Source organism: Jaculus jaculus, chromosome 8, assembly GCF_020740685.1.
Source record: "Jaculus jaculus isolate mJacJac1 chromosome 8, mJacJac1.mat.Y.cur, whole genome shotgun sequence".
In the NCBI taxonomy this organism is placed as follows: domain Eukaryota; kingdom Metazoa; phylum Chordata; class Mammalia; order Rodentia; family Dipodidae; genus Jaculus; species Jaculus jaculus.
The window spans coordinates 115,371,918-115,384,885 of NC_059109.1; the positions used below are offsets into that span (position 1 = coordinate 115,371,918).

Genomic DNA, 12,968 nt, shown 5'->3' on the forward strand with positions numbered 1-12,968 from the left:
CCACATTGTGCATCTGGCATATGTGGGTACTAGGGAATCAAATCTAGGTCCTTTGGCTTTGCAGGCAAGTTCGTTAACCACTAAGCCATATCTTTAGCCTTTCTTTCCACGCTTGATTAGAAAAGTTTTCAGTCCCAAACTGCTTGTCTTTTGAATAATCTGTTTCCCATGTTTTTTTTTTTTTTTTTCAAGGTAGGGTTTCACTCTAGTCCAAGCTGACCTGGAATTCACTATGTATTCTCAGGCTGGCCTTGAACCATTGGCAGTCCTCCTACCTCTGCCTCCTGAGTGCTGGGATTAAAGGCGTGTGCCACCAGGCCTGGCTGTTTCCCATGTTTTGAGGAGGTGAGGCCACAGAGAAAACCTAGGTGCTCCAGATGAGAAGAGTTTTAGCTGGCTATTGCAACTGAATTTTCAGCCAACAACTAGTAACAAGGTTCCCCATCTACCAGATCTGGCAGAGAAACACTCTCCAGAGGATTCCAGGCACCCAACCAAAGTGAAGATGTGGTCCAGGTACACAATGGAATTCTACTCAGTGGTAAGGACTAATGAAAGTATGAAATTTGCAGGAAAATGGATGGACTTGGGAAAATATCACCGTAAGTGAGGTCACACAAGTTAAGAGTGACCAAGGTCATGTGTTCTTTTCCATCTGAAGCTCTAGCATGGAATGGTGTGCCTTGTTTCTAAGCTGGAGTCTGCATCAGTAGAAATTGTAAGGAGCCTAGAGTGAGGCTCGTACAGAGCAGAAAGGAATGACAGAAGGTGATGCTTGACAGTCAAGAGGAAGCACAGAATCTGGGCTTGGAAGGTTTTGAGGGTTCTGGCATGTGAGAAAGGGAGGGGGCTGTTAAAGAAAACTAATCATGGCACAAATCATTCCTATAAAACCCTTTTTCTTGGTTAACTAATCAAAGGTAAAGCTCTTTTCAAAGGGAGGGTGAGAAATAGTTGGAGCAGAAGCACTCTGCTGGGGAAGAAAAGCTTGCCCTAAAGTCATAGGCTGTTGCTTGTAAATGCCAGGGCCAGAACGGGGTCATCTGCCACACTGTGTTGTTTGTTGGTCCAGGATATGTGATATCTAATTGCTTTAATGATTTTGGTGTAAAGATAAAGCTTTTTAATTTAATTTTATTTTTTTAAAGATTAATTTTTATTTATTGATTCATTAGAAACAGAGAGAGAGAGAGGGAGAGAGAGAGAGAGAGAACGAGCCTGCCCGGGCCTATAGCCATTGCAAACAAACTCTAGATGCATGTGCCATCATGTACATCTGGCTTACGTGGGACCTTGAGAATTGAACCTGGGTCCTTAGGCTTCAATGGCAAGTGCCTTAACAGCTAAGCTATCTCTTCAGCCCAAGGTAACCTTTTTTTTTTTTTTTGGTTTTTCGAGGTAGGGTCTCACTCTGGTCCAGGCTGACCTGGAATTAACTCTGTCATCTCAGGGTGGCCTTGAACTCATGGCAATCCTCCTACCTCTGCCTCCCGAGTGCTGGGATTAAAGGCGTGCGCCACCACGCCCGGCTCTCCAAGGTAAACTTTTGATTGATTGTCTTACTTATATTTCAGTGTATGTGTTAAAAACGTGTATGTGGCAACCACTTTATAGACATACTTAGTGACGGTAACTCTTTATATTGAATTAAAGTAGAAGTTTCCATGTTAGAAGTTTCTGTTACCAGTAAAATCACTAGGGAAAATTCAAATCATACTTTTAAATTTTCACAGGACAATATTGATCTGTAATTAGTATAATATTTTATGTTTATCCCCAAACATTGTTCTCATAAATACTCCCCCACCCTTTTTTTTTTTTTTTTTTTTGAGGTAGGGACTCACTCTAGCTCAGGCTGACCTCGAATTCACTATGTAGTCTCAGGGTGGCTTTGAACTCATGGCGATCCTCTTACCTCTGCCTCTCAAGTGCTGGGATTAAAGATGTGTGCCACCATGCCTGGCTTACTTCCTTATTTTTGGTTATAGCTTTTACTGTGCATATATAATTCATCAATAGATAGTTTCATTGCACATGAATTATGCTAGGTAAATATCAAATGCAATGTATCAAAGTTTGCTTAGTTGTACTGCAGCGGTATTTCTTTGGTATTGACTTGAATCTTGCATTTTATGCTTATTATGCAAGCTGTTTATCAATAAATTAAACATTTAACTCTGTATTCTCTCAATTTTATCTCTTTAGATTATATTTCAATCAGTATCATTTTTGTTCTAACTCTTTAGAGCACATGATAGTTTTTTTGTGGGGGAGGGTCACAAATTCACATTCACGTTTTTGTTGATCTCTGCATCCTTTCCAGCCTGAATCGTCTGGCCTCAAACTCATAGTAAGTCCCTTACCTCTGCCTACCAAGTGCTGGGATTATAGGTGTGCACCACCAAGCCCGACTTTTTTTTTTTTAAATTGAGATTCTTATGATACCATATACACATGAAAACTATCAGCTATCTTATTTTCTAGTTTGTTCAAGTCAATATTTGGTTTTTGTAATATGTCATGGTACACAAAAATGATCATACCTCAAACTCTTTCAAACTTCTTGCCTACTCTATAATGAATGGATTGTGTAGTTCTTTTTTTCTTTTTCTTTTTTTTTGTTTTTTTGTTTTTTTGAGGTAGGGTCTCACTCTGGTCCAGGCTGACCTGGAATTAACTCTGTAGTCTCAGGGTGGCCTTGAACTCACGGCGATCCTCCTACCTCTGCCTCCCGAGTGCTGGGATTAAAGGCGTGCGCCACCACGCCCGGCGATTGTGTAGTTCTTAATATATTTTATTTATTGATTTATTTGAGTGAGAGACTGCAAGAGATAAAAAGACACAGAGAGAAGGAGAGAGAGGGAAGAATGAGGGTGGGCATCTCGGGTCTCTAGCCACTGCAAATGAACTCCAGATATTTGTACCACCTTGTATATGTTGCTTATGAGGCTTCTGGGGAGTCAAACCTGGATCCTTAAGCTTCACAGGAAAGTCCCTTAACCATTAAGCCATCTCTCCAGCCTGGATTTTGTCATTGTTGCAAGTACTTTAGAGACACAGAAATGGTTACTGAAACTGTGTGTTTAGATGGGATGGTTCCCAGTACAACATATGTGACATGGGTATAGTATGGAGGTACTTTTATTTAATTTATTAACAATTTCCATGACTGTAGACAATATCCCATGGTAATGCCCTCCCTCCCCCAACTTTCCCCTTTGAAGCTCCATTCTTCATCATATTCCTTCCCCTCTCAATCTGTCTCTCTTTTATTTTGACATCATGATCTTTGCCTCCTATTATGATGGTCTTGTGTAGGTATGGAATTTTACATGACATGCTAGACAAGTAATATAAATTTGAGACCTTCATGTTACTTGTCAAGGCAAAAATAAAATACATTTTAAGAGACAATGTATTTGTTGAAATAAGTTATTTTAAAATTATTTTTAGGGGCTGAAAAGATGGCTTAACAATTAAGGCACTTGCCAGCAAAGCCAAAGGATTTGGGTTTGATTCCCCAGTATGTACATAAAGCCACATGCACAAGTTGGCGCACATGTCTGGAGTTCATTTGCCATGGCTAGAGGGCCTGGTGTGCCCATTCTCATTCTCTCTGACTCTTTATATCTCTCTTTCCCTTGAATAAATAAATAATGAATGAATAACTTAAATATTAAAAATTATTTTAAAAGTAAGTATCACAATAATATTTTACAAAAATGTACATACACACAATAAGTAAAATTGAAGTTACAGATATGTATTATTTAAGAAAATGTTTATTTAAGAAAACAAAGGAGCTGGGCATGGTGGCACACAAATTTAATCCCAGCACTCAGGAGGCAGAGGTAGGAGGATCGCCATGAGTTCAAGGCCACCCTGAGACTACATAGTTAATTCCAGGTCAGCCTGGGCCAGAGTGAGACCCTACCTCCAAAAATAAAATTAAAGAAAAAAGAAAAAAAGAAAAAAAAATCTTGTTCTATAATCTCACGTAGATCAGGCCTTTCAAAATAGCAACCGTACATCATGTGAGTTACTTTAATTTTATCACATGAGGAAAAGGTGTTTCTTTGGAATGTAGCAGCTCCAGACACCTTATTAAATTATAAATGCATCTTTGTCATTAAAACACATGTTCATAAGCTTCATTAAAATTAATGTGATAGATAAATAATTCATTAGTTCACCATATCAAAAGAAAGAATGACATGAGAAAAGCAATGCAAATAAAAATTTATAGTACAACTAACCCGGGCTAGCTCAGCGCTGGTGCTCTGCACAGAAGACCTTGGATTTGCACGTGCTGTCATCAGGTCTTCAGTCAGAGATGATCCTTGGCTGGTCTCCAAACTACTTTGCCTGGTGGACTTGTGACAAGGACAAAGGCAAATACAGACTCTCCTGTTTTCGACAATGGCTTCATCAGTGACTTGCATACTTAAGTAGAACAAAAGAAAATGTAAATATGTGAGATAATACATGTATTAATTTTCTTGACTATTGTAGCCATTCAGTAGTCAAAATTTATTAAAACAGCATGTGGTACTCATTAAAGATAAGCAATGAATAAAAACTATACACATTATGAAAAAAATCTAGCAATACTTTTATTTAGTAAGCCAAAATCTATTTGGAACAATTTTCTTTTGCCCTTTTGTACATTCCATATAATATCTGGGTGAGGTTGATAATTCAGGAAGAATTCAGAACCACAACCATGGGGAACAAGGGTTTGGTGGAGGCGGTGATTAAAGTAAACTCAGTCAGCTTCTAAGATCATTACCTGAACACATCTTTCTCAAATTTTTATTGGTGGAAACCACCCATTCTGTCTTCCATGCATCCCTCACACTGAACAACAAATCATTTCAGACACTTTTAAATTAATGTTCCTTCACAATAATGTTAGTTTTGATTTGAAAGCAGGCATTTACATTGAACAGAGAAAATTTGCGGAACAGTTTGTCCATACCTACCATCTAGAGGAGCATCAAAGATATCAAAGAAAGTTAACTTAGCAAGTGCCAGAATATGCCCACAAGTGTAACATTAGTAACACTTAACTCTTTGGATTAATTTATTATGCTCAAAAATAATCAAAATTTAAATTTCATAATTATAGGAAATGCCATATACTATTTTATATGTATGACACTTTCTCAGTTAGAAAGCCTCACAACTATTCAGCCTAAACTCTAATAGATAAGTCAGGTGAAACATGCATATGAATATTAAAGGGTATGTGGTGTGTAAACACCAGATGGAAAGTGATATAAGTCACTTTAACTTATGAATGGAACTTCAATTGTTAAATGTACTTTCCCAGGTGTTGGTCATGCTTTTTACTTAGCATTCATGATACACAAATCTCATTAACCTCTCAGTAAAAAGGATAAGACACATTAGTGAGCTTTGTTTATTTTACACAATTATTTGCTTTGACTTACTTTGGTAGTCTAGATGATGTTTCTGACTCTTCCTTAGTATTTCTATCATTGCATTCATGTAACAGATGTGTCAATGGGCATTTTTGTGAGCTTCTATGTGAAGAATTTTGATCACATTGTCTATTTTTGACATTTTGATCTTGCAGCTAAAAGAAATTAAATGACATATTTAAGGTAGTTACCTTCAGTGATTCAGAGAGAAAGTTTAAATAGGTGCAAAAGATAGAATTATAAATATATACATGGTATTGGGTACTATTCAGAGATTTTAAAATTTATTTATTTGAGAGACTGAGAGGCAGAGAGGGGGGGGGGAGAGAGAGAGAGAGAGAGAGAGAGAGAGAGAGAATGGGCAAGGCCTCCAGCCACTGCAAACGAACTCCAGAAGCATGTGCCACCTTGTGCATCTGGCTTCTATGGATCCTGGGGAATCAAACCTGGGGAATTCTTTGGTATTGCAGGCAAATGCCTTAACTGCTAAGCCATCTCTCCAGCCAAGATTTTTTCTGTGTTATTTTTTCATGGTTTTCTGAAGTTCTACAGTTACCCTCATTTTAGAAAAAAATTTTTATTTTGAGAGAGAAATAGAGGGAAAGAGAAAGAGAGAGAGAGAGAGAGGGAGGGAGAGAGAGACAGATAGAGAGGGGGCATTCCAGGGCCTCTAGCCACTGCAAATGAAGTCGAGATGCATGTGCCACATTGTACATCTGGCTTGTGTGGGTACTGAAGAATCAAACCTGAGTCCTTAGGCCTCACAGGCTAATGTCTTCACTGCTAAGCCATCTCTCCAGCCCCATCATACAGAGTTTTAACATAGAAATGGGCATGGCAGCATACAAACTGTGTACAATTATAGGTTTTCAATTGGTCTAAAGAAGTAAATATATTTCTATAGGGATGTCCTATTAAAAGAGAAATTAAGCAATACAGGAGGAATAGAAATGGCTACTGGAGGAAGGCAGAAGCATGACAGGCTAACCTAAGCCAAGCATTAAAATATCAAAATTAAAAAAATATGGACAAACGATTTTGCCTGTATCTGATAGAATTCACCAAATCTAATTTGTGTGTGTGTGTGTGTGTGTGTGTGTGTATGAGCAAGTTTACGGGTGCATGCATTCTGAGTGTCAATCCCAAATCCTTTGCATGTCAGCAAACTCTCTACTGAGGTGTTTTGAAAGAACTTTTTAGCTGAATTTGTGGCCAGAATGATCTGAAAGCATGTGCTGAAGAGGTGGGCTAGTTCTACCCTTGCTAGATCTCCCCGGGAAGTAATCTGCCCTTTCTACCTTCCACAACACCCTCACACTGAACAAGGATTTACCTGTTGCAATTCTGTGAGCTATAATTTCCTTCATCCAGATACGGAGACTTTCATATACAGTAAGTGGGAATGAAGCTAATTTTTCTAGTGACAGGATTACAGGGTCTTTTGACCAGAGGACAGTGTACTGGTTTCAGAACATGTCATTCTTTTATTGAAAAAAATATATTTTTTGGTTTTTCAAGGTAGGGTCTCACTCTGGCCCGGGCTGACCTGGAATTCACTATGTAGTCTCAGGGTGGCATCGAACTCATGGTGATCCTCCTATCTGCCTCCCGAGTGCTGGGATTAAAGGTGTGCATTACCAGGCCCAGCTTTATTGAAAATATTTTGAAAAAATATTTATTTCTTTATATGAGAGAGAGATCGATATAGAAAGATAGACAGAGAATATGCATGCCAAGGCCTCCAGTCACTGCAAATGTACTCTAGATGCATATGTCACCATGTGAATCAGGCTTACATGAGTACTGGAGAATCAAACCTAGATCCTTAGGCTTCACAGGCAAGCACCTTACCCAATTGCTGCAGTCAGGTTTTCATTGCTGCCAGAAATCGCCTGACCAAGAGCAGCTTTTGGGCAAAAAAGGGTTTGTTTTGACTTACAGAGTCGAGGGGAAGCTCCACAATGGCAGGTAAAAGGATGACATGAGCAGAGGATGGACGTCACTCCCAGGCCATCATTAGGTAGACAATGACAACAGGAGACTGTGCCAAACACTGCAATGGGGAGCTGGCTTTAACAGCCATAAGCCTATCCCAAAAATACACTGCCTCTAGGAGGGTTTTTATGTTTTCTGATTTTGTTGCTGTTGTTGTTTTTTTGTTTTTTGAGGTAGGGTCTCACTCTAACTCAGGCTGACCTGGAATTCAGTATGTAATCTCAGGGTGGTCTAGAACTCATGGCAATCCTACTACCTCTTCCTCCTGAGTGCTGGGATTAAAGGCGTGCACCACCATGCCAGGCTCTTGTTCACCAAATTAAAAGCAAGCATTACATGTGAAATGTTACACCAAGAAATTCATTGTTCAGACTCACTTTGGCTAGGTTGAAATTAGGACTCTCCACAGAAGACCTTGGGTTTACGTTTGCTGTCCTTAAGTCTTCTGGCTCTGAATGTCTTTGGTCAGTCCCCAAACTAAATTGCACAGGACGCCTGTCAAGAGAACAAAAGGTGAGCATAGATTCTCCCATTCCGTGAAGAATACTTCAGTTACAAACATATTTAACTGGAAAAAATGTAAGGATATCTGAGATGAAGCATGCATTCATTTACTTGACCATTAAAGGTTTTCAGGAGTCATAAATTAGTTTAAATAGCATGTTGACCTTATTAAAGATATGCATGAAGAAAAACACATACTTTCAAAAACTCTACCAATACTTGCATTTAGTAAGCCAGTATTGGGTGTTTTTGAAAATACAAATTCCCAAATCTGTTTGGATTAATTTTCTTTCAGTGATGTACATTCCTTATAATACATGGGTGAGGTTAATAACTGAGGGATAATTCAGCCAAACAACCACGGGGAAAAAGGATTTGTTTCAGATGGTGACTAAAATAAACCCAGTCAGCTTCTAAGATCATTACCTGAGCCTATCTTTCTCAAATTTTCACTGAGGAAACCACCCCTTCTGTCCTCCAGGCATCCTTCACAGTGAACAAGGAATCATTTCAGCCACTTTTAAATTAATGTTCCTTCACAATAATGTTACAGTTTTGATTTGAAAGCAGGCATTTACATTGAACAGAGAAAATTTGCGGAACAATTTGTCCATCTAGTGGCAGCATCAAGGATGTCACAGAAAGTTAACTTAGCAAGTGCCAGAATATGCCCACAAGTGTAACATTAGTAACACTTAACTCTTTGGATTAACTTATTATGCTCAAAAATAATCAAAATTTAAATTTCATAATTATAGGAAATACCATGCATTATTTTATGTGTATGACACTTTCTCAGTTAAAAAGCCTCACAACTATTCAGCCTAAACTCTAATAGATAAGTCAGGTGAAACATGCATATGAATATTAAAGGGTATGTGGTGTGTAAACACCAGATGGAAAGTGATATAAGTCACTTTAACTTATGAATGGAACTTAAGTTGTTAAATGTGCTTTCCCAGGTTTGGTCATGTTGTTTACTTTTTATTCATGATGCACAAATCTCATTAACCTCTCAGTAAAAAGTATAGGACACATTAGTGAGCTTTGTTTATTTTACACAATTATTTGCTTTGACTTACTTTGGTAGTCTAGACGATGTTTCTGACTCTTCTTTAGTATTTCTATTATTGCATTCATTTAACAGATGTGTCAATGGGTATTTTTGTGAACTTCTATCTGAAGAATTTTGATTACATTGTAATTTTTTGAGATATTGCTCTTTCGGCTAAAAGAAATTAAAGGACATATTTAAGGTAGTTGCTATGGAAATAAATGCTGGGTATTTTATTCCTAAAGTACCTTCAGTTATTCAGAGAACGTTTAAATAGGTGAAAAAGATAGAACTATACATATGTACATGGTATTGCGTACTATTCAGGGATTTTAAAAATTATTTATTTATTTGAGAGAGTGAGAGACGGGGAGGGGGGGGGAATGGGCAAGGCCTCCAGCCACTGCAAACGAACTCCAGAAGCATGTGCCACCTTGTGCATCTGGCTTCTGTGGATCCTGGGGAATCAAACCTGGGGAATTCTTTGGTATTGCAGGCAAATGCCTTAACTGCTAAGCCATCTCTCCAGCCAGGATTTTTTCTGTGTTATTTTTTCATGGTTTTCTGAAGTTCTTCAGTTACCCTCATTTTTAAAAATTTTCTTTATTTTTGAGAGAAATAGAAGGAAAGAGAAAGAGAGAGAGAGAGACAGAGAGAAAGAGAGGGAGAGAGAGTCAGATAGAGAGGGGGCATTCCAGGGCCTCTAGCCACTGCAAATGAAGTCGAGATGCATGTGCCACATTGTACATCTGACTTATGTGGGTACTGAGGAATCAAACCTGAGTCCTTAGGCCTCACAGGCTAATGTCTTCACGGCTAAGCCATCTCTCCAGCCCCATCATACAGAGTTTTAACACAGAAATGGGCATGGCAGCATACAAACTGTGTACAATTATAGGTTTTCAATTGGTCTAAAGAAGTAAATATATTTCTATAGGGATGTCCTATTAAAAGAGAAATTAAGCAATACAGGAGGAATAGAAATGTCTACTGGAGGAAGGCAGAAGCATGACAGGCTAACCTAAGCCAAGCATTAAAATATCAAAATTAAAAAAAATATGGACAAACAATTTTGCCTGTATCTGATAGAATTCACCAAATATAATTTGTGTGTGTGTGCGTATGTGTGAGCAAGTTTACAGGTGCATGCATTCTGAGTGTCAATCCCACATCCTCAGCATGTCAGGCAAACTCTCTACTGAGGTGTTTTGAAAGAACTTTTTAGCTGAATTTGTGGCCAGAATGATCTGAAAGCATGTGCTGAAGAGGTGGGCTAGTTCTACCCTTGCTAGATCTCCCCGGGAAGTAACCTGCCCTCTCTACCTTCCACAACATCCTCACACTGAACAAGGATTTACCTGTTGCAATTCTGTGAGCTATAATTTCCTTCATCCAGATATGGAGACTTTCATATACAGTAAGTGGGAATGAAGCTAATTTTTCTAGTGACAGGATTACAGGGTCTTTTGACCAGAGGGCAGTGTACTGGTTTCAGAACACGTCATTCTTTTATTGAAAAAAATATATTTTTTGGTTTTTCAAGGTAGGGTCTCACTCTGGCCCAGGCTGACCTGGAATTCACTATGTAGTCTCAGGGTGGCATCGAACTCATGGTGATCCTCCTATCTCTGCCTCCCGAGTGCTGGGATTAAAGGCATGCATCACCACACACCCGACTTTATTGAAAATATTTTGAAAAAATATTTATTTCTTTATATGAGAGAGAGATTGATTTATATATAGAAGATAGACAGAGAATGTGCATGACAAGGCTTCCAGTCACTGCAAATGTACTCTAGATGCATATGTCACCATGTTAATGTGGCTCACTTGAGTAATGGAGAATCAAACCTAGATCCTTAGGCTTCACAGGCAAGCACCTTACCCAATTGCTGCAGTCAGGTTTTCATTGCTGCCAGAAATCACCTGACCATTAGCAGCTTTTGGGGGAAAAAAAGGGTTAATTTTGACTTACAGACTCGAGGGGAAGCTCCACAATGGCAGGTAAAATGATGACATGAGCAGAGGATGGACATTATCCCCTGGCCAACATTAGGTAGACAATGGCAACAGGAGAGCGTGCCAAACACTGCAATGGGGAGCTGGCTTTAACAGCCATAAGCCTATCCCAAAAATACACTGCCTCTAGGAGGGTTTTTATGTTTTCTGATTTTGTTGCTGTTGTTGTTTTTTTGTTTTTTGAGGTAGGGTCTCACTCTAACTCAGGCTGACCTGGAATTCAGTATGTAATCTCAGGGTGGTCTAGAACTCATGGCAATCCTACTACCTCTTCCTCCTGAGTGCTGGGATTAAAGGCGTGCACCACCATGCCAGGCTCTTGTTCACCAAATTAAAAGCAAGCATTACATGTGAAATGTTACACCAAGAAATTCATTGTTCAGACTCACTTTGGCTAGGTTGAAATTAGGACTCTCCACAGAAGACCTTGGGTTTACGTTTGCTGTCCTTAAGTCTTCTGGTTCTGAATGTCTTTGGTCAGTCCCCAAACTAAATTGCACAGGACGCCTGTCAAGAGAACAAAAGGTGAGCATAGATTCTCCCATTCCGTGAAGAATACTTCAGTTACAAACATATTTAACTGGAAAAAATGTAAGGATATCTGAGATGAAGCATGCATTCATTTACTTGACCATTAAAGGTTTTCAGGAGTCATAAATTAGTTTAAATAGCATGTTGACCTTATTAAAGATATGCATGAAGAAAAACACATACTTTCAAAAACTCTACCAATACTTGCATTTAGTAAGCCAGTATAGGGTGTTTTTGAAAATACAAATTCCCAAATCTGTTTGGATTAATTTTCTTTCAGTGATGTACATTCCATATAATACATGGGTGAGGTTAATAACTGAGGGATAATTCAGCCAAACAACCACGGGGAAAAAGGATTTGTTTCAGATGGTGACTAAAATAAACCCAGTCAGCTTCTAAGATCATTACCTGAGCCCATCCTTCTCAAATTTTCACTGAGGAAACCACCCCTTCTGTCCTCCAGGCATCCTTCACAGTGAACAAGGAATCATTTCAGCCACTTTTAAATTAATGTTCCTTCACAATAATGTTACAGTTTTGATTTGAAAGCAGGCATTTACATTGAACAGAGAAAATTTGCGGAACAATTTGTCCATCTAGTGGCAGCATCAAGGATGTCACAGAAAGTTAACTTAGCAAGTGCCAGAATATGCCCACAAGTGTAACATTAGTAACACTTAACTCTTTGGATTAACTTATTATGCTCAAAAATAATCAAAATTTAAATTTCATAATTATAGGAAATACCATGCATTATTTTATGTGTATGACACTTTCTCAGTTAAAAAGCCTCACAACTATTCAGCCTAAACTCTAATAGATAAGTCAGGTGAAACATGCATATGAATATTAAAGGGTATGTGGTGTGTAAACACCAGATGGAAAGTGATATAAGTCACTTTAACTTATGAATGGAACTTAAGTTGTTAAATGTGCTTTCCCAGGTTTGGTCATGTTGTTTACTTTTTATTCATGATGCACAAATCTCATTAACCTCTCAGTAAAAAGTATAGGACACATTAGTGAGCTTTGTTTATTTTACACAATTATTTGCTTTGACTTACTTTGGTAGTCTAGACGATGTTTCTGACTCTTCTTTAGTATTTCTATTGTTGCATTCATTTAACAGATGTGTCAATGGGTATTTTTGTGAACTTCTATCTGAAGAATTTTGATTACATTGTAATTTTTTGAGATATTGCTCTTTCGGCTAAAAGAAATTAAAGGACATATTTAAGGTAGTTGCTATGGAAATAAATGCTGGGTATTTTATTCCTAAAGTACCTTCAGTTATTCAGAGAACGTTTAAATAGGTGAAAAAGATAGAACTATACATATGTACATGGTATTGCGTACTATTCAGGGATTTTAAAAATTATTTATTTATTTGAGAGAGTGAGAGACGGGGGGGGGGGGGG

General features: G+C 38.3%; 1 protein-coding gene across 1 annotated transcript in view; it reads right to left on the reverse strand.

Annotated features, from left to right (window-relative positions):
- Positions 1 to 12,968, reverse strand: part of LOC123462910 (CAP-Gly domain-containing linker protein 1-like) — a 59,419-nt gene that overhangs the window by 10,392 nt on the left and 36,059 nt on the right. Inside the window, exons 15-20 of the mRNA XM_045157155.1 lie at positions 12,615 to 12,760; positions 11,406 to 11,523; positions 9,026 to 9,171; positions 7,817 to 7,934; positions 5,454 to 5,599; positions 4,257 to 4,443 (exon numbers count right to left, since the gene is read on the reverse strand). Of these exons, the coding sequence (XP_045013090.1) occupies positions 4,257 to 4,443; positions 5,454 to 5,599; positions 7,817 to 7,934; positions 9,026 to 9,171; positions 11,406 to 11,523; positions 12,615 to 12,760 (861 nt within the window). The remainder of the gene's footprint in view (positions 1 to 4,256; positions 4,444 to 5,453; positions 5,600 to 7,816; positions 7,935 to 9,025; positions 9,172 to 11,405; positions 11,524 to 12,614; positions 12,761 to 12,968) is intronic.